Source organism: Balaenoptera musculus, chromosome 15 (genome assembly GCF_009873245.2).
Source record: "Balaenoptera musculus isolate JJ_BM4_2016_0621 chromosome 15, mBalMus1.pri.v3, whole genome shotgun sequence".
Lineage (NCBI taxonomy): Eukaryota > Metazoa > Chordata > Mammalia > Artiodactyla > Balaenopteridae > Balaenoptera > Balaenoptera musculus.
In genome coordinates this window covers 51,707,036-51,728,571 of record NC_045799.1, presented here as the reverse complement: position 1 = coordinate 51,728,571, position 21,536 = coordinate 51,707,036, and the positions used below count along the sequence as shown (strand labels likewise).

The 21,536-nt window shown below is 54.0% G+C and overlaps 1 protein-coding gene across 8 annotated transcripts in view; it reads right to left on the bottom strand.

Annotated features, from left to right (window-relative positions):
* Positions 1 to 6,170: 6,170 nt before the first annotated feature.
* FLYWCH1 (FLYWCH-type zinc finger 1) overlaps positions 6,171 to 21,536 on the bottom strand; it is a 29,528-nt gene continuing 14,162 nt past the window's right edge. For 4 of the 8 annotated variants that reach the window (XM_036826287.1, XM_036826283.1, XM_036826284.1 and 1 more), the window contains 5 exons: positions 20,399 to 20,842; positions 19,962 to 20,225; positions 16,075 to 16,338; positions 14,858 to 15,130; positions 6,171 to 7,310 (listed from right to left, as the gene is read on the bottom strand). In XM_036826287.1, coding sequence (XP_036682182.1) covers positions 7,171 to 7,310; positions 14,858 to 15,130; positions 16,075 to 16,338; positions 19,962 to 20,225; positions 20,399 to 20,842 — 1,385 coding nt within the window. In that variant the 3' untranslated portion in view covers positions 6,171 to 7,170. Of the gene's footprint in view, positions 7,311 to 13,992; positions 14,070 to 14,857; positions 15,131 to 16,074; positions 16,339 to 19,961; positions 20,226 to 20,398; positions 20,843 to 21,536 lie in introns of those variants that run through there. The other 4 variants (XM_036826288.1, XM_036826289.1, XM_036826290.1 and 1 more) reach the window with 3 other exon arrangements.

Sequence of the window (21,536 nt, the reverse complement as noted above, 5' to 3'; positions counted from 1 at the left end):
TCCCCTCCCTTCCTCCTCTCAGGGTCGGTGAAGGTTCCTGCGGGCGCGTGTGGAGGAGGCCCGGCCAGGCTGGTGGACAGAACGACCCTAATGGGGGAGACACAGGACCCTCTCCCGAGGCCACACGTCCCCGGGGCACCCGGAGTCCCCAGCTCACAGACACCCTTGAATGAAGTGCAGGCACGCTCTCCCACTCAGTCACCCATTCATTGTGAGACGCTCACACGCACACCCTCTTTCGGATCTTCACGCCTCTCCCTTCCCAGGTCCTGACGCCTCTGGCCTGAGGAAGCGCCACTCCCTGCCCCCGCACCCGCCCGACGGGCTGGAATGGTGGCCGCTCAGTCTGGGACAGGCAGGGGCAGCTGGTGTCTGGGGAGGAAGGCAGCTGCGCCCCTGGTCCCAGCCTGTCCCCTCCTCTCCTCCTCCTCTCCCTAGGACCCCCAGCCCAGGCTCGCCGGAGCCCTCGCAGAGCGGTGGAATTCCCCCAGCGGTGCCCCCCCACCTGGCGGGGGAGGGGGAAGGGGAGCAGGTCCAGGCAGGCGTGGGGGGAAATTCCCCGCCCCCTCCCCCTGGGCCCGACTCCTCCGAGTCCTCTGATCTCCCAGCAGCGCCCGCCGGCTGCCCTCAGGGCTTGGGGAGAGGCCAGCGCAGGTGCGTGGGAGGGCGGGGGCGGGGGCCGGGAAGGAGATGGGTGGTGGCCTGGGGCCCAGAGCGGCCCGCCCGGCCCCGATGTCTTGCTCCCCAGTCCAGCCTGCCCACCCCTCACCAGTCCCCCAACAGGCTGTCCAGCCTGCAAGGACCTGTCTCCGCTCTGTCAGTACCCGCCGCACTCCTCCCCCGCCCCAGATCGGGGGCGCAGAGAAGATTCTAGGAAAGCCAAAGTGCTGGTGGTGGTGACTGGACCCGCGAAGACCTCGCTTCGAATGAGCCTGTGCCTCATACACAGGCTGGGGGGTGGTGTGTGTGTGGGGGGGCGTTATCCCAACGCAGCTGGCTGGCTGAGACTGGAGGCCAGCGCCCAGGTTGCCTCCTGGGGGGACCCTCTCAGCTGCCATGCTGGCCCGGGCTCACCTCCCAGTTTCCTGGCCCACTGAACAATGGACTGGGAGTCTCACCAGCGCAGGCTAGCCCAGCGCAGGGAACCCAGCTAAGGAGAGAGTAGTAAAACCCACGGACCTGGCCCCCTTCTCCCTTCTGCTTGTGAGCTTGGGGGCTGCTGTGGCTCCATGGCGTTGTCCTAGGCTCTGGCCCAGGGAGAGCATCCTGGGGCAGCAGGCCTGGGCGATGGGGGTGCATGGGGAGCCTCGCTCCCAGGAGTCACCTGAGAAAAGGGCGGGGTGGAGGACAAAGACAACCAGGACCCCTCGTGCAGAAGGAAGGCCAGTGGTGGAGTGGAGGAAGAACTGACCCCTTTTCTGGCGGGAGGGTTGACTAAAAAGGGCTGTCCGTCTGGTCCACTGTACTTTGGGCCCCCACTGCCAGGCTGATCTCCTGCAAAAGGCGTATTGGATGAAAAGAAGGGGGTGCTCAGTTCCGGGACTCAGGCACCAAGATGAGAGGCAGTATCCCCACTGCAAGCTCCAGTCCCAGGTGGCTCACAGAACCTTGAACTAAGGAAGGCCTGGGCTCTCGCCCCCACCACTTCCGGGGAGTTCAGAAAGGCTGCCTGCCGAGGGGCCCACGGTCCCAGTCAGGATCTCCTCCTGGTCTCCCCGCAGCAATGGTACCACTGTCGTGGGAGGGCTGGGTCCCTACTGCCTGGCCCCTACCTGCACCCTGCCTGTTTACTGACCCTGGCTCCTCCAGCTCCTGCACAAACAGCTGAACTTCATTTCCCTGCTTCCCTTGCATTAGGTATAGCCACAGGAGTGAGTTCTGGCTATGAGGCACGGGCAGGAGTGATGCCTCTCACTCCTCAATTCTCAAAGCAAGGGCCCGGATCAACAGCATTGACATCACCAGGGAGCTTGTTAGAAATGCAGATTCTCATACCCCACTCCATGCCTCCTTCATCAGAGCCTGCATTAACAAGATCCCCAGGTGTTAAAGTTTGAAAAGCACTGATGTAGACCCCTGCCAGGTCTGGTCTACAATAGCCTCAGTTTCTATCTCCTTCATTCACCAACTAGATGGAGGGGATACCTAGGGCCTAGGGCAGGGTGGAAGGAGCCAGATTCCCTAGCGACCTTGTAGAAGGAGCCTGCCAACTAGAAGTATCAGCGTGGGACTCTGCATGAGTGGAGAAATAAATATCTATGTGTTAAGCCACTGAGATCAGGGGCTTGCTTGTTACAGCAGCTGGCACAACTTACCTGGACTAATACATTCCCCCCACCCTCATACAGTTCTTGTCTCCAAGGCTGGTTCCTCTGAGAGCTGGGAGGGAGAATGTTCCATGCCTCTCATTTAGCTTCTGGTGCCTTGTTGGCCGTCATTGGCATTCCTTGGCTCGTAGAAGCCACTAATCACCCCAGTCTCTGCCTTCACCTTCGCATGGCATTCTCCCTGTGTGAATGTCTGTGTCCGAATTTCCCCTTTTTATAAGGACACCAGTCATGTTGGATTAGGGGCCCAACCTACTGCAGTAGGATCCCGTCTAAACTAATCACATCTGCAACGACCTATTTCCAAATAAGGTCACATTCTGAGGTACTAGGGGTTAGGATTTCAACATGTGAATTCTGGAGGGACACCATTCAACTCATAACATCTTACTTATTTCTTGTCACTTTTCCATCCTTGCTGCTATTTCCCTAGTCCGAGCCACCACCATCTCCTACTTGGACTAATAGCTCTCTCAGCTGAGGTCCAGCTCCCCATGGTTACCCTGAACAGCCCTTCCAGCAGCCAGAGTCTTGTTTTGATGGGAGAAGGCTGAGGGGCTGTTCTAGTGCCCTCGGAGCCCTCAGGGGAACAGTAGCGTGGCCAGCCAGGAGAGGCTGGGCTCTGCAGAGCTGTGATGAGGATGCAGCCTGAGGCTGGCAGCCGCCCTGCCCTTTGTCTCCAGAGACTCCCTTGGGTACCTCTGGCTTCTGGTCCTTGAACCAGGTAATCATACCTGATATGGACACCTGGGAGAGAACACCTGGGGCAGGTGTTGTATGATGGGGTTGCATTTTAGAAAAGCCCTTGGCTATCATGGGGACAGATTGCAGAGAGGGGACACTGGAGGCTGCAGTGGTCACAAAGGTGAAGGGTTGGGGCTCTAGGTGACTCAGGGGCCTAGGGATGGGGATGTTTATTAATACAAGGATTGACTAACAGTCTTCTTTACCATATGTGTGCCTTACTAGTGCTATGGACTGAATGTTTGTGTCCCCCCCAAATTCACACGTTGAAACCCTAATCCCAATGTGATAACATGAAGAGGTGGGACCTTTGGGAGGTGTTCTGGTCAGGGTGGAACCCTCATGATGTGTTAGTGCCTTATACGAAGAGGCCAGAAAGTTAGCTAGGCCTACCCCCCTTCCGCTCCCCACGTGAGGACACAGTAAGAAGGTGGCCAACTGTAAACCAGGAAGAGAGCTCTCACCAAAACTCAACCATGCCCGCACCCTGACCTCACAATTCCAGCCTCCAGAACTGTGAGAAATACATGTCTGTTGTTTAAGATCCCCCCTCCCTGCACCCCTCCCCTCTGGGGCCTATGGTATATTATGGCAACCTGAGTGGACTAAGGCACCTGGATTCCCCAAATTCTCCCAGCACCAGAGGAAGGAACCCCATCAGCCTTAACACATAGGGAAAGAAACCGCAGAGGCAGTGACTTCTAATGGGTCTGAGGTTTCTTTTCGGGGTGATGAAATGTTCTGGAATTACATAGAGGTGATGGAGGCCCTACTCTGTGAATGTACTAACAGTCATTGAATCGTACACTTGAGTTGGTGAACTCTATGGTGTGTGGATTGTATCTCAATAAAGCTGTTACTAAAGAAAGAAAGAAAGAAAGAACTAGGCAGGGTGGCACTGGTGGCACTGATAGCTGACGGGACCTAGGGACAGGCAGGGCGGTGTTGAGGACGGCTCTGGGTTTCTACGTATGTGGTGGAGCCATCAGAGGAGAGGGATGATGGAGACACTCCCCTTCTCCACCTTTGCTGCTGGTGACCACGGGATATCCAGGGCCAAGGTCCTGGGGGCAGCTGGACACACAGGTTTGGTTGCAGAAGGGAGGGCAGAGCTGGGGCTGCAGATTGACAAACCGTGAACCCTGAAAATGGCTGGGCAGAAAAGGGCTGAGGTCCAATCCCCAGAACACCAACCACCTTGCTTATCGGTTGGGTGGGGGCCAAGGAGCCCTCAAAGGAGGTGCAGAGAACCTGGGAGCCACCTTCAGGTCTGCAGGGATCAAGGAGGGGCGGTCAGTGCAGGAGATGAACTCTGAGATGCACCCGCTGAATTTAGTGACAAGGAAGTCCTTGGTGCCACCCTGCAGGATCCATCTCGACAGAGGACATGGGGACAGGAGGCTGGGCTGGGTGGGCAGAGGGAGCTGGGCCAGGAGAAGTGTTTCAGTGACGCTCATCTCACAACCCCAGGGACAGGACTGAGGGCTGGGGCCCCTAGAGCCAGCCGCTGGCCCATTTTTAAAATTTGAGTAACTTTTTGGCAGTCTCGCTGCTCCTTATGAACTTTTAATTTCAGATTTCATAATTGAGATGTTGTTGCGCCATCACCCAAAGGGACACAGAGATATATTAGCAGCTCCACGTGGTGCAGACATAATGAAACAGGGCTTATTGGGGGAACTAGCAGCGGAGTGGAAATAGGGAAGGGGGAGGGCAGGACCACGCCCAGCTGTCGCTGTCCACCAGGGGCCAGCTTACAAGAGGGACTTGCCCCTGTGCACTTTGCTCTGTGACAAGGATAGGGCAGGGGACATCTCTCTGGCTCTGGAACCGCGGAGGAAGTGGCTGTATGATGGGGAGCCTCTGGGGCTCGGTGGTGGGAGGTGAGTGGCCATGGGGCTACCCAAGGCGACAGCAGTATCCAAATTCATGTCCACTGGGGAGTCCTCGGTCCGAGCAACATGGACCATCCACCTACCCTCTAAGGTCAAAGCAGGTACAGAGATGAGGATGAGTGGCTGGGCCCTGGTCAATGTGAGCATGGGGGCAGAGGGACAAGCCTGAGTCCTTCCTCTGACCCTGGGCCTGGAGCCCAGCCAAGGTGACGGGCATGGGACTTGAGACTGGGAGTCGCCCGCCCTGCGCCCCGTGGAAGCCCTACTGTGGCGGGTGGGAAACCAGTGACCCTGCAGGCGTTCGGGTGACATTGGCTGCTGAGACTCGGTGCTTCTCGCCGGGCACTTCAGGCCTGTGTGACGTTCCTCTTTGTGTGGAACTGAGCAGAGACCCAGCTGGTGCTGGCACAGACTTGACTGTCCTCTTAAGTTCAGGTGCCTTTCTATAAGTGTGGTCACCTCCCGTGGATGTGCACATCTGTGGGTCTGGGATTGGGGTGCATCTGTTCCCACAGGGCTGTCTTTGGCCTTGGCCACGGGCAGTTCACTCTCTCTGGGCAGCGTGCTCCATGGCCAAGAGCACTGCCCGAAACATAGCCCCTGTGTTGCGTGTCCATTGCAGGCGGCCAGCAGCATGATGGGTCTCTTGGCAGGTGCCTGCCTCCTACTTGGGAGGTGGGGCTATCACGTTGCTGGACCATCTTCATGACTGCTGGCCAGGCTGGTGGGTGAGGGCCCCATGGAGCTGGCAGTCGGGTCAAGAGATGGGACAGTTACCTGCCTGGGAAGGTAGCCAGGGTCTTGGGGGTCAAGGTTGCCCTGGCTTGGGGGTGCCAGTTCCACTTCAAGCTTGTCCCAGCTTATGAAAACAAGTCAGGGAGGACTTGGGATGAATCAGCAGAGGATCAAGGCCTCTCTTTCAGCTCCACGGGGGCTGGGGAATGGCCAGCAGAAGCTGCACTGTCCCCCCGTGGGCTGGGAGCAGACCCCTCAGTAACCTTTCCGAGGACTCCCACCCACTCCTAGTCCAGCGGGCACCTGGGCCAGGTGACCAGAGACGCTGCCCCAGGTGTGGAGGCTTCCCTCTGCCCAGCCAAACTCCATCACTTCCCACCACGTGGCACTGAGACATGTGGAGTGTATGCCTTTCTGGTGGCCATCTGTTGCTGCAAAGGGCATGTGGACACACAGCAGCTCTACACAGTAAGATATAAAATCAGGTTTATTGCGGGAAATGTATAGGCAGAGGGACAGTGGGGGGGTGTCTGAGCTGTCACTGTCCCATGGCTGGACGGCAGGCTGCGTGGCCAGCTTGGCGGGAGGGAGCCTGCACCGTGTGCTCCCCCTGCAATTCAAGGAGCCCGCTGGGGAGGATGCGGCCCTGTTAGCAAGCAGCAGCCTCTGGAGTTCGTGGGGGACATGGGCCCACTGCTCCCTGCAGGCCGGCTCCCTGCCGTGCCATCAGACGGGAGAAGGGCTTGCGCCCGCTGTCATTGGGATCTGCCTCTCCTCCTGCATCAGGCGAACGTGGGCGACCCCGGTGGAGTTTGCCCAGCGCTGGCTTCCTGCAGCCGTCAGGCTGGCTTCCAGGGCCCGAACAACACCTGCCCAGGGGATCGTGGACACTGGGTTTAATTTAAGTTGGAAAACAGCAAAGGGAACTCTAACAGAGGGTGTAGCAAGGCCTCTGGTTTCGGCCTGCTCTGTTAATGGGACAGCCACACCCCGGCAGCAGATGGCCAAGGAGCACGAAGGCCCACCTGGCACCTGCCCGGAAAACACCTGGGGCGGCTGGAACCGCACGGGGCAGCTCAGCCTGAAGAAGCAGGAACTTCCCCAAACGTGCCCCACCTTCGTCTTGAAGTGGCCTCCACGATGATTTTCCACTTTGTGGAGCCGAAGCAGGGCCACACCCAACAGGAAAGCCCTTGGCAAAGCCGTGGGCTCTGAAAACGGATGGGAATTTGCACCAGGGCAGGGGCAGGTGTCTTTGTGAATGATGCTTCCTTCCTCAGAGCTTTTGGTGGCCGTGGCCCTCCCCACGTCACTCCACGTCATACACAGCTGCGGGCCACCAGCTCCTGGGGCTCTTCTTTGTCGGCAGGGATACACCATCGAAGCGTTCCTCCTGGGAGGCCTCTTGAGGAAATGTGAAGGCCGTGGATGCTTTGGAAGAGTGAAAGAGAGGTTTTGTCGAGCAAAATCTAACCGGGTGGGAAATGCCGGGGTTCTGTGTGGACCTGGAGCATCCTTGACGCAGGCGGCACGTGAGGTTCCTCTGCTGAGTCCGGGAGGAGGCTGGCCTCATTGGGACTCGCTGTCCAGATGTGTACCTTCCACCTTCCTGATGACAAAGAAACACACATTCATGATATCCATGAAATCCAAACGTGGTGGAAAGAGATAATCAAGAAAGTTAAGGATTCCTGTAATCCCTTTCCCCTAGAGATCACCATCAACCAGATCATTTTTATACACACTCATATACATGCATCACAGCAGTTCCTTCAAAACGTGAGATTGGGAATTCCCTGGTGGTCCAGTGGTTAGGACTCCGAGCTTTCACTGCCAAGGGCGCGGGTTCAATCCCTGGTCGAGGAACTAAGATCCTACAGGCCATGCGGTGTGGCCAAAAAAAAAACATAAATAAATAACTTCATACCCTTTACCTACAGCCCCCCCAACATTCCTCACCCTAGGCAACCACTAATTTAATTTTTTTTAAAAATATTTATTTATTTATTTACTTTTGGCTGTGTCAGGTCTTAGTTGAGGCACGTGGGAGCTTTCGTTGTGGAGTGTGGGATCTTTCGTTGTGGAGTGTGGGCTCCTCGTTGCAGCGTGTGGGCTTCTCTCTAGTTGTGACACGCAGACTCCAGAGTGCGTGGGCTCTGCAGTTGCAGAGCGCGGGCTTAGTTGCGCCTCCGCATGCGGGATCTTAGTTCCCTGACAAGGGATCAATCCTGCGTCCCCTGCATTGGAAGGTGGATTCTTAACCACTGGACCGCCAGGGAAGTCCCTAATCTACTTTTTATCTCCATAGATTTGCCTACTCTGGACATTTCATAGAAATGGAATCATACAAGTTGTGGTCTTTTGTGTCTGGCTTCTTTCACTTATCATCACGTTTTTGAGGTTCATCCGTGTTGTAGTATATGTCAGTTCTTCATTCCTTTTTATGGCCAAATAATATTTCATTGTATGAATGAACCAAGTTTTATTTACTCATTCAACCATTGATGGATATTTTGGGTTTTCACTTTTTGGCTATTATGTTTAATGTTGATATGAACATTGGTATACAGTTTTTATGGACACATGTTTTCAATTCTCTTGGGTGTACAACTAGAAGTGGAATTACTGGGTGAACAAACACTCTATGTTTAACTTTTTTTTTTTTTTGGCTGCATCACGCAGCATGCAGTTTCCCCGACCAGGGATTGAACCCTCACCTCCCGCACTGGAAGTGCGGAGTCCCAACCACTGGACTGCCATGGAAATCCCTATGTTTAACATTCTGAGGAACTGCCAGACTGTTTTCCAAAGTAGGTGTGCCATTTTACATTCCCACCAAGAAAGTATGAAGGTTCCAATTTCTCCACATCCTTGTAAACACTTGTTATTGTCTGTCTTTTTGATTTAGCCATCCTAGTGGGTGTGAAATGCTAGCTCATTGTAGTTTTTTGGTTTTTTTTTTTTTTTTTGGCTGCATTGGGTCTTCATTGCTGTGCACGGGCTTTCTCTAGTTGCGGTGAGCAGGGGCTACTCTTCGTTGCGGTGCGTGGGCTTCTCATTGTGGTGGCTTCTCTTGTTGCGGAGCATGGGCTTTAGGAGCGTGGGCTTCAGTAGTTGTGGCGCACGGGCTTAGTTGCTCCGAAGCATGTGGGATCCTCCCAGACCAGGGCTCGAATCCATGTCCCCTGCATTGGCAGGCGGATTCTTAACCACTGCACCACCAGGGAAGCCCCTCATTGTAGTTTTTTGTTTTTTTTTTAAATTTTTTTTTTTTTTTAATGCTATTCTTGTCTGCTTACATTCTTTTTATGTATGTATGTATGTATGTATGTATGTATGGCTGTGTTGGGTCTTCGTTTCTGTGCGAGGGCTTTCTCTAGTTGTGGCAAGCGGGGGCCACTCTTCATCGCGGTGCGCGGGCCTCTCACTATCGCAGCCTCTCGTTGCCGAGCACAGGCTCCAGACACGCAGGCTCAGTAATTGTGGCTCACGGGCCGAGTTGCTCCGCGGCATGTGGGATCTTCCCAGACCAGGGCTCGAACCCGCGTCCCCTGCATCGGCAGGCAGATTCTCAACCACTGCGCCACCAGGGAAGCCCCCTCATTGTAGTTTTGATTTGCATTTCCTAAGGCTAATGACGTTGAACATCTTTAATTGTGCTTATTGGCCATTAGTATATCTTGAACTTCATAAAAGAAATAAAATCTTTGAAATAAAAACTGTCTATTCACATCCTTTGCCCACGTGTTAATTGGGTTATTTGTCTTTTTATTGTTGCGGTTTGCGAGATCTTAGTTCCCCGACCTGGCATTGAACTGGGCCCTGGCAGTGAAAGCTCTGAGTCCTAACTGCTGGACTCCCAGGGAATTCCCTAAGAATTCTTTATATATTCTGGATACAAGTCCTCTATCAGATATGATTTGCAAATATTTTCTCTCATTATGTGGATTGTCTTTTCACTTTCTTGATGGTATCATTTGAAGCACTAAAGTTTGTTTTTTTTTAAATTTTTTAATTTTTGGCTGTGTTGGGTCCTCATTGTTGCGCGCGGGCTTTCTCTAGTTGCGGCAAGTGGGGGCTTCTCTTCATTGTGGTGCACAGGCTTGTCCTTGCAGTGGTTTCTCTTGTTGTGGAGCATGGGCTCTAGGAGCGTGGGCTTCAGTAGTTGTGGCACGTGGGCTTCAGTAGTTGTAGCTGGCAGGCTCTGGAGAGCAGGCTCAGTAGTTGTGGCGCACGGGCTTAGTTGTTCCGTGGCATGTGGGATCTTCCCGGACCAGGGCTCGAACCCATGTCCCCTACATTAGCAGGCGGATTCTTAACCACTGTGCCACCAGGGAAGTCCTGAAGCACTAAAGTTTCTTAACTTTGATGAAATCCAATTTATCTATTCTTTGGTTGTTATGACATGTGGAAGTGTTGTCTACCAGGGAAGCTTGCCTGAGACTAGGGATCCAGGGTTTTTATTGGGCGTCAGTCCTGTAGGCAGGGGGTACCTGGGTGAAGAACTACAGTCACTGAAATTCCAAAATCTCAAAGAAAAGCGAGTGTTCAGCAAAAAAATAGCTTTTTTTTGTACAAACAGGTAAGAGTGAGTAATTGTTATCACTTAGGGACAGTATCGGGGTCAAGTCCTGGAAGCATCCTTGACCTTGACCCTGGAAGCTAAGGGTCAGCCTTGCAAGCAGGTTGTTCTAAGGACGGAAGTTGCAGGCCTGCTGTGTTAAATCTGTTCTGTACACAAGCTGTATGATATTGATTTACAGCTGGGAAAGCAATCTTGCATTCCTGGCATAAGTCCCATTTGGTCATGGTGTATGGTCCTTTTTTATGTTGCTGGATTCAGTTTGCTGGCATTTTGTTGAGAATTTTTGCTTCTATGTTCCTAAGAGATATTGCTCTATAGTTCTCTTTTTTAAATTAATTAACTAATTAATTTATGTATTTTGGCTGTGCCAGGTCTCAGTTGCGGCACGTGGGCTCTTCACTGTGGCATGCATGCAGGATCTAGTTCCCCAACCAGGGATCGAACCCAGGGCCCCTGCACTAGGAGCATGGGGTCTTACCCACTGGACTACCAGGGAAGTCCCTAGTTTTCTTTTCTTGTGATGTCTTTGCTTGTTTTTTTTTTTTAAATTTATTTATTTATTATTTATTTATTATTTTTTTTTAGCTGTGTTGGGTCTTCGTTTCTGTGCGAGGGCTTTCTCTAGTTGCAGCGAGCGGGGGCCACTCTTCATCGCGGTGCACGGGTCTCTCACTGTCGTGGCCTCTCTTATTGCGGAGCACAAGCTCCAGACGCGCAGGCTCAGTAGTTGTGGCTCACGGGCTTAGTTGCTCCCCGGCATGTGGGATCTTCCCAGACCAGGGCTCGAACCTGTGTCCCCTGCATTGGCAGGCAGATTCTCAACCACTGCGCCACCAGGGAAGCCCCTTTGCTTGGTTTTGATAACAGGGTATTGCCGGCCTCACAGGATGAGTTGGGAAGTGTTCCCTCTTTTCTATTTTTGGGAAGAGTATCTGAAGGATCTTCTTTAAATATATGGTAGAACTTGGGACTTCCCTGTTGGTCCAGTGGTTAAGACTCCATGCCTCCAATGCAGGGGGCCCGGGTTCGATCCCTGGTCAGGGAACTAGATCCCACATGCCGCGTGGCCAAAAAAAAAAAAGAATATATATATATTATGTATATAAGTATGTAAATATATATTTATATATATATCTATAAATATATATTTTATATATATATATAACATATATATATGGTAGAACTCATCAATTAAGTCATCTAGGCCTAAGTGGGAATCTTTTTTTTTTTTTTTTATTTTATAGCTACTTTTTTTTATTTTTATTTATTTATTTATTTTTGGCTGTGCTGGGTCTTCGGTTCGTGCGAGGGCTTTCTCTAGTTGCGGCAAGTGGGGGCCACTCTTCGTCGCGGTGCGGGGACCGCTCTTCATCGCGGTGCGCGGGCCTTTCACTATCGCGGCCCCTCCCGTTGCGGGGCACAGGCTCCAGACGCGCAGGCTCAGTAGTTGTGGCTCACGGGCCCAGCCACTCCATGGCATGTGGGATCTTCCCAGACCAGGGCTCGAACCCGTGTCCCCTGCATTAGCAGGCAGATTCTCAACCACTGCGCCACCAGGGAAGCCCCCTAAGTGGGAATCTTAGTTCCCTGACCAGGGATCGAACTTGTGCACCCTGCAGCGGAAGCACAGAGTCTTAACTTGTGGGGAGTTTTAAAATGACTAATTCAATCTCTGTACTTGGTTTAAGTCTATTCAGATTTTCTATTTCTTCGTGAATCAGGTTTGGTAGCTTTCTAGGAATTTTTTCATTTCACCTAAGTTATCTAATTTGTTGGCATGCCATTGTTCACAGTATTTCCTTATAATTGGTTTTTCTGGTCTAGCTAAAGGTTTGTCAATTTTGTTGATCCTTTCAAAGAAACAACTTTTGATTTTGTTAGTTTTCTCTATTTTCTTTTTTTTTTAACATTAAAAAAAAAATTTATTTATTTATTGTATTCTTGCCTGCGTTGGGTCTTAGTTGTGGCACACAGGATCTTTGTTGTAGCACGTGGGATCTTTCGTTGCTGCACATGGGCTCTCCGTTGCCGCACACGGGCATCTCTCTAGTTGTGGTGCGCGGGCTCCAGAGTGCATGGGCTCAGTAGTTTGCGGCATGTGGGCTGACTAGTTGAGGCGCGTGGGTTCAGTAGTTGTGGCACGCGGGCTTAGTTGCCCCGTGGCATGTGGGATCTTAGTTCCCCGACCAGGTATCGAACCCGTGTCCCCTGCATTAGAAGGCGGATTCTTTACCACGGGACCACCAGGGAAGTCCCTACTTTTCTATTCTCTATTCCATTAATTTCTATTCTAATAGCTATTATTTCCTTCCTTCTGCTTGCTTTAGGTTTACATTGCTCTTCTTTTTCTAGCATTCTTTTTCTAACATGTAAGTTTGAGTTATTGACTTGAGATCTTTATTTTTTTATTATTATTTTTTAAAATTTATTTATTTTATTTATTTATTTTTGGCTGCGTTGGGTCTTCGTTGCTGCGTGCAGGCTTTCTCTAGTTGCGGCGAGCGGGGGCTACTCTTCCTTGCGGTGCGCGGGCTTCTCATTGCAGTGGCTTCTCTTGTTGCAGAGCACGGGCTCCAGGTGCGCGGTCTTCAGTAGTTGTGGCTCGCGGGCTCTACAGTGCAGGTTCAGTAGTTGTGGCGCACAGGCTTAGTTGCTCTGCAGCTTGTGGGATCTTCCTGGACCAGGGCTCGAACCCGTGTCCCCTGCATTGGCAGGCAGATTCATAACCACTGTGCCACCAGGGAAGCCCGAGATCTTTATTTTTAATTTTTATTAAAAAAAAATTTTTTTTGGCTGCGCTACGCACCATGTGGGATCTTAGTTCCCTGACCAGGGATTGAACCTGTGCCCCCTGCAATGGAAGCACAGAGTCTTAACCACTGGACCACCAGGGAAGCCCCTCAAAGTATTTTCTAATTTCCCTTGTAATTTCTTTGAGTCACTGGTAATACTTATAAGTATGCTGTTTAACTTTCATGTATTTGTGAGTTTCCCCAATTTTTTGTTATTGACTTCTAATTTCTTTCCACTGTGGTCAGACAACATACTTTGTATGATTTCAATCCTTTTAAATTTGTGGGGTCTGGGGACCTCCCTGGTGGTCCAGCTGTTAAGACTCTGCGCTCCCAATGCAGGGGGCCTGGGTTTGGTACACGGTCAGGGAACTAGATCCTGCATGCTGCAACAAAGATCCTCCATGCCGCAACTAAAGACCCAGTGCAACCAAATAAATAAATAAATAATTTAAAATAAATAAATAAATTTGTGAGGTCTGGTTTTATGGCCTAGATATGATCCATCCTGGGGACTGTCCCACATGTGCTTGAGAAGGACGTGAATTCTGCTTTAGGTGGTGGTCTCCTTCATGCTCTGCCTTCTCCCTTGGATTCCTTGGATCACTTGTTTTGGGGGGAGATAGCTGTCATGTTTGAGGGCACTCAAGCAGCCCTAAGGAAATGTCTACATGGTGAGGAACTGAGGCCTCCAGCCCACAGCCATGTGAGTGAACAGGCCATTTAGAAGCACTTCCTCCAGCCCCACTCAAGTTTTCAGATGGGTGTACCCCCACTGACATCTTTCCTTCAACCCTAGAACCACCCCGCCCAACCACTCCTGAAATCTTGACCCACAGACACTGTGACAGACAGTAAATATTTGTTGTTCTTAGTCACTAAGTTTTGTGTAATTTGTGATTCTGGTAATACAGTTACCCATAGCTCTGTTGGCTTTCAGGAGCACAAGTCTCGAAGCACAGTTGAACTTCAGGCAGAAGTTTTGTCTTTTCTGAGGGAAAAACATTGAAAACATGGATTAATAATTCTTTTCTTGTTGAAGCTGCCAGAGGCAAAGGCACACCTCCCGGAACGATGACCTCAAGGCCTTGAGGATGAAGAAAACCAGGTGGAATGACTCTGATTGGGGGAGTCACTGGGGGAATTCTGGTTTTCTGATGCCCAAAACTGCCTATGCCTGGTAAAATAAGCTGCTGGAGATCCTGAGTCAGTCTTCACCTTGTCACCAAAAAGACTGGGAGGCAACAATCTCAAAGATGGCACGCCCTTCACCCCGACAAAGGCAAACCACAGTGCCTCCTCCTTGGTTAAGCTGAACAGTGGCTTTCTCATGGAAAAAAATTTTTTTTTAAAACAGAAATCAAGTTTCTTTTGTTTGTTTGATACAACTTGGATTCATTCCCGTATTTTATAAGATGTGGCCTTTAATATTTCCATGAATTAATATGAGACATTAGTATATTCTTCTAGGGCGGTCTATATTTTTTCATCAGATTTTCAAAAGATACTACCATCCATAAAAAGTTAAGACCTCTTAGTATAAAAGAGAGGACAAAAATGGCAGTTAGAAGGGGAGTTGGTTTTAAGGATGGGACCGATTTAGGTGTGTTTCTAGGTTCAGGAGAAGGAGCCAGTAGAGAGGAGGGGTAGAAGACTGGAAAGGCAGGAAGGCCAGGGAACAAAGGTCCCCAGACAGTGCCTGTTCCCTGAGGTGTCTGAACCTCGGGCTGGCAGAGACCAAGATACCCACAGCTCTCTCGTCCCCACTCCTGTCTGTACCTGGGTCCTCCTGCTGGGCTGTGCTGGGGAGCCGCTCCCGCTGCCTCAGGGCCTCCAGGCCCGCCAGGTCAGGCAGGTGGCAGTGGCTGCGCATGACGGTCACCCGCTGGCCCTGGGTGATGGCCCGGCTGCGGCAGCCCATGCGGGCCTGGTCCCGGCACATCCAGTACACCTTCTCCCCGGCCGCCTTCTCCTTCCTGTAGAGGAAGGACTCGTACACCAGGAACCTGCCCCCGAGAGAGGTCCTCAGGAACTCCAGGGGCTGGAGGGTTTCTGGAAGGAACATGACGTGTGAGTGGGGTGCCTGGGCCGGGCCTTGGAAGCAGGGGACAGACACTGGGTGCCAGGGACGGAGACTGCTTCCTTTGTCCCACCAGCCAGCTCCAGCCAGGAAACTGCAGACCCCCCAGCCCCCACAGGTCCCACTTTGGTCCCTGCCCCCCACCCCAGCCTGTGCTGCAGGGCCCTGGGGACTGAAGCTCAGGCCACCACGGCCCTGATGCCCTGGAGTGCAGACTGGCTGTCTGATGGCTGTAGTGTTATCGGGGAGGCTGGCCCTGCAGCCGCCCAAACACTGAGCTTTCCTGCAGGCCTCTCCTGACCCTGCTCGGCCTCCATGCTGGCTGGCAAGCAAGCACCCCAGGGCAGGGGCTGGGCTGAACTGGAATACTCTGGAAGGGCCATGGTTGGTCTGGACAGTGCACTAGGGGCCTCCCGGCTCCCTGCCCACCCTCCCCTCGGCCAGCTGGCAACCAATCAAATTCTCCCTTTTGAGACTTTTAAGAATCTGAACTGAAAGCTCCTGACATGTTGGGGTTGGGGTGGCCCGAAGGCACTGGCAGGGGTAGGGAGGGAGAGGGGAGACAGAGGGTCCCCCAGGTCCAGGAGCACTGCCCCACAAATGGGTGCCGAGCACTTCCTGCAGCTGCCAGTAATGCCACTGCAGCCCCTGGCCCCGTTTTCTCCAGCGGTCTGAGTGGGTTTCTCGAATGACAGCCCATCCCAGATGAGGACCAGTGCCATTAGTGCGGAGTCCAGATGTGGCCCCTGCCCTAAGGGAGCCCACAGCCCGGGAGGACAGACACCACTGGACATGGGCCACAGGAGGAATGTCCCAGCAGGCAGCCTCCAGCCTGTGTTCTGAGCTGTCCCCAGGGGCTGCTGGGCCAGCAGGAAGACCAGGGCCCGGCCCCTGCCCGCCCGCCTCTCACCCACACCTGAGCCTTCCCTCTGGGCCGGGCTGGGGAGCTGCTCCCGCTGCCGCAGGGCCTCCAGGCCCCCCAGGTCGGGCGGGTGGCAGTGTCTGCGCATCACCATGACCCGCTGGCCCTGGGTGATGGCTCGGCTGCGGCAGCCCATGCGGGCCTGGTCCCGGCACGTCCAGTACACCTTCTCCCCGGCCGCCTTCTCCCGCCTGTAGAGGAAGGACTCGTACACCAGGAAGCTGCCCCCCAGAGGGGTCCTCAGGAACTCAGGGCCTCCTGGGGAGAAATGGGAGAGGGGGTCGGGGGAGGGAGAGCCTGGAGCCAGGCCTGGAGCCGAGGAACGAGGGGGGCCGGGGCCCCGTTCTCAGAGCCTAGAGCAGCATGGCTCCTGGCATGAGACCCACGGACCCCACCCCACGCTGCATCTACCTCCTCAAGCCCAGGACACAGGCCCCCCCATCCCCCAGACTCAGCCTAGCCTGAGCTCCCAGGACTCCTTTCCCAAGCCTGGGAGAGAAGGGAGGTGGGACACTGGTGAGGTGGAGGTTGCTGAAGGCAGAGCCCGTCTCCCCTACCTCGCGGCGCCTGCAGGAAGGCGGCGTCTTATCTGAGGTGTCGGCAATGGGATGGCACAAGGGCCTCTCGCCCCTGCTAAGTTGGAGGAATTAGTGGACAGGCCCTATGGGGGATAGGCAACCAGGAGCGAAATGGGAGTTGTGTGCAGCCCCTTGTGCGTGGTGGGCGGTGGGGCTGTAGAAGGGTCCACTCCCCCAGGGAGCCAGGCTGGGTGGGCTTTGACCTGAGGGCAGGAGGGGAGGCAGGGAGTGGCCCGGGCCACTGTCCTGACATGTTGAGAGGGGGGACCTGGAAGGTGGCCACACCCTTCTGCTCCGAGGACTCCCTTCCCGCCGTCCAGGCACCAGGACCACACAGGAGGGGTGGAGGGGGACTCGGGGGGTCCGTCAGCACAGCAGCGGGGACGGCAGCTGTAGTGGGGGGTTGGTGAGAATGCCCTGAAGGGGGGTCCGGGGTGGGGGGTGAGTGGCCGGAGGGGAGGTATATGATGTGGGGCATGTTTCTGCTCCCCCCACACCCGATGAAAATGTCCACTGAGGGATGAAAAAGGCACAGGGCACGAGGCCAGATATTCAGAGAGGAGAGGAGACGGCAGAGATGCTGACCCAGGTTAGACTCTGGGCAGAGGGGGTCACCTGGTCACAGACCTGGCAAAGCAAGAGCTCGCCCAGCCTCGGGGGGAGACTATCAGAACAAGCAGAGTCCAGTGGCCAAGCCTAGGGAGGCCCGAGGTCCCCCCGAAGGAGGGGTCCAGGGCAGGCCCCAAACCGGGGGACTGTCGAGGACTGTCTGCGTGAAGAGCAATGAGACGGTGCCCGCCCTGGGGGAGGAAGAGTCTGGGGTGTGGGGGAGGAGGAGGAGGTCTGCACTGACATGAAACTCCCTGTTTCCCTGCCCAAGTCCCTGGAGCCGGCAGCCAGGCTGAAACCGCTGCAGGAGGTTGGTCCTGGGGTGCTGAGGCCTGGGGTCTCGAGGGTCGCCTGGTCAGCACCCACATACAGAGCGTGTGGGTCTCTCCTTAAACCTGGCTAAGGACCACTGGCCACGTGGGTCAAAGATTCTCACGCCATCTTACATGATGAAAAAGTCGAGACTCTTACACCAAGTATCACAAATGAGACCATGCAAAGCAATTTAAAGTGTATACAACAATCATTCCCCCTTTAGTTTTGCTGCTTTATACAACTGTGTGATCAACAGAAAATTGAATGGGCATGTACCTGGCTGGAAAATTTCACCAGTTGACAAAAAAAAACCCAAAAAAACAGAGAAGCTTCACCCTGAACGGCAGAGACTAAAGAAACTCATAGAGAAAAGGTACTTGGAGAAAACAAGGCCACAGCCAGAGGCTGGACGGCAGGGCCGCGGCACTCCTCGGAGGATGGAATGCAAAGGAGTTCAAATACAAGAGTGAAAGTTAAAAATTAAATAGAAGGACTGGAAAGCAAAATCAAGGAAATATCAGAAAAACGGGGACTGGAAAGTCATTGAACACGAGGAAATTTTCATGAGTGAAGGACACCGTTTCCGGCCTGAAAAGGCCCCAAGTGCCCCCAGCACAGCCATGTACCACAGGGATGGAGACACGACCCTATACCTTCAAGCAAAGACCCCCTGCATGCACCTCGGAAAGATGCAGTCATTCGAGCACAGACACCAGACAACCATGGAAAAGGAGCCACAAACAGCCACACCTCCACTGCAGTGTTCCCACTCAGCTGTGGACAGATTTATAGAACAAAAGTGCAACAGTGTGGCTTCCCTGATGGCGCAATGGTTAAGAATCCGCCTGCCAATGCAGGGGACAAGGTTCGAGTCCTGGTCCGGTAAGATCCCACATGCTGCGGAGCAACTAAGCCCGCGAGCCACAACTACTGAGCCTGTGTTCTAGAGCTGCGAGCCACAACTACTGAGCCCACGTTCCACAACTACGGAAGCCCGCGTGTCTAGAGCCCATGCTACACAACAAGAGAAGCCACCACAATGAGAAGCCCGCACACCGCCACGAAGAGTAGCCCCTGCTCACCGCAACTAGAGAAAGCCTGCGCACAGCAACAAAGACCCAAAGCAGCCAAAATAAATAAATAAATTTATTTAAAAAAAAAAAAGTGCAACAGCTGCCTCAAGAGGAGGGGGCAGTGGGTAACTGCTGAGTCCTTGCTGTCTCTGGTCGGAAGTCAACAGGAGATAAAAAAACCAGTTGACAGCAGTGGAAGGAAGCACGCTTTAGGGAAGAGGGCAGCAGATGCCCTAAGGAACAACGGAAAGGGGACTTCCCTGGTGGTCCAGTGGTTAAGACTCCACGCTTCCACTGCAGGGGGCGCAGGTTCAATCCCTGGTTGGGGAACTAAGGTCCTGCATGCCGTTCTGCACAGCCAAAAAATTAAAAAAGGAAGCAAGGAAGGAAGGAGGGAAGAAAGAAAACAAAAAAAGGAACAATGGCTGAGTGGTTATTCGGGGTGGGAGTTGGGGGAAGGATAGGGCGAGGCCAGATCATTCCTAGATACATAAAAGTTATAAAGAAATGGGATAAAAAGAGAGTCAGAAAAAAAAAAAATCAGAGATCTCGAGTTTGAGAGAATTTTAGGGCCAAAAAGGCTCTAAAGGCGACTCAGATGACTCAGAAAAGTATGGGACTGGGAACCCCCGAGGGAGAGCAGGGACAGCAGAGAAGGCTGGGCCGAGGCTGCTCTTAGCAAGATGAGTCGGAATATGCACGTTATTGTGGCCACGAGAGTCAAACATAAGCACTGTGGGGCCGACAAAGGTGGGAGGAGGGGGGCTGTGACCCTCATCATAGAGCCCAGAGGAACGATGGTAGATGCTCAGGCAGAACAGCTGGAGGAGAACAGAAGCCAATGACAGCAACGGGCACCTTCAGCCCTTAAGCCACATCTGTAGGATGTGCTTGTTACTGGGCACGGTGTCAGCCACCCACACTGGAAAAATGAGAAACCAGCTTGTGCAATTAGCTTTCTCTATAAATCCTATACATTCCTAAGAAAAAAGAAAGGATGAGAAGGAGGAAAGGGAGCCTGGGTTGATCAAGTGCTGCAGAGATTCTGGGCTGGTCTGAGCAGGAGAGTGAGGCCCACTGCCCAAGAGAAAGGGTGACGCCCCAAGTCACCTAATCGACTTGGGGATAAGGTGAGGTGGACCAGGAGGGAGTGTGGGGGTAGGGAGAGGAGACAGGAGGGAGCTGTAACCTTCCAGAGGGTCCCCAGTAAGGACGGGGAGGATGCTTGCTGGAGGTCAAGAGGGAACGGGGCGGGCAGTCTGCGTCTTCTGACTGTCCCCCGAGGCCGCTCCCCGGTCTGGCCTACCAGAGCTCCCACGCTGGGCCGTGCCAGGGCGTTTCTCTCGTTGCCGCAGGGCCTCCAAGCCCCCCAGGTCGGGCGGGTGGCAGTGGCCTCGCATCACTGTCACCCGCTGGCCCTGGGTGATGGCTCGGCTGCGGCAGCCCATGCGGGCCTGGTCCCGGCACGTCCAGTACACCTTCTCCCCGGCCGCCTTCTCCCGCCTGTAGAGGAAGGACTCGTACACCAGGAAGCTGCCCCCCAGAGGGGTCCTCAGGAACTCAGGGCCTCCTGGGGAGAAATGGGAGAGGGGGTCAGGGGAGGGCGGTTGGAAGCTGGGGTGTGAGCCGGAGCAGGGCCTGGGGCTGGGCCAGGCCTGGCGTCGCCCCCCTCCCACCTCCTGGGACCTTGGGGAGCAAGATTGGAGTGCAGGCAGAGCGCCAGGCCAGCGGGTGTGGACTCACCCAGGTCCTCGTCCTGGTCCTCCTCGCCTTGGGGCTGGGCCAGGAGGTCCTGATCTTTGGCTTTTGACCGCTTTCTGGGCCGGGGCCTAGTGAGAGTCAGGGGGCCCGGCCCCCTGCGGTAGAACAGGCTGTCCACACCTTGGAGCAGCTTGTCCGCTTGGCCCCCAGGGCCCCCCGGCCTGGCCCGCAGTGACTCCACGGCTTTCTCCTGCTGCCGCCGGGCCTCCAGGCCCTCCACGTCAGGCGGGTGGCAGTGGCCACGCATGACAGTCACCCGCTGGCCCTGTGTGATGGCCCGGCTGCGGCAGCCATGCAGTGCGTGGTCCCGGCACGTCCAGTACACCTTGTCCCCCACAGCCTTCTCCCGCTTGTAGAGGAAGGACTCGTGCACCAGGAAGCTGCCCCCGTAGCAGGTCCTCAGGAACTCCAGGGGCGGGGGCCCTCCTGGAGGAGAAAGTGGGGAGGGGGCTGGGCAGGTGCAGGCTGGCGGAGCTCTGCTCCTTTAGTTTACCGTGCAAGGCAGGGCCCTGGGTGCATCCCCACTGATCGCCCACCCAGTGCCCCAAGGAGGCCGTGCGGCTCCTCTCCTGGTGGCTGGTGAGCAGGCCACGGCTCCGGGTGGTCAAGCACCGCGTCCCAGGTCACACACTGGGGAGGGCCAAGCTGGCTCTGACGCCACACCCTGCCTGCTCAGTCACTCCCGGCCATACCTTTTCTTAGGGTTTGTTTGAAAATTATATCTAATTTTCGAATAACACATGCACAGGCCATAAAATGAAATGGAACCAAAAGATACACAGTGAAAGACAAGTCCTTCTCGCCCAGCCCCCGGCACCCAGCACAGCAGCCGCCTTAAATCCCTAAATCCTTCAATCCTTTCCAGGTCTGGAGGAGCACCCAGCCTTTGGGACCAAGCTACCTCCCAGTTACTGGTAATAAAAACTGCCGCAAACAACAAAACAAAACCCAACAAACAAAGAATAAGAACCTCTGCAAAGACTCCATCTATCAGTTACTCAGTGACAACACACGCTGGACCAGGGCTGGCACTTCAGCACGAGAGCCCCTAACGGCGAGGCTATCACACATCTTAGGAGCGACCTCCTGACCTGCAGAGCTTCAACAAGGCTGCCCAGCT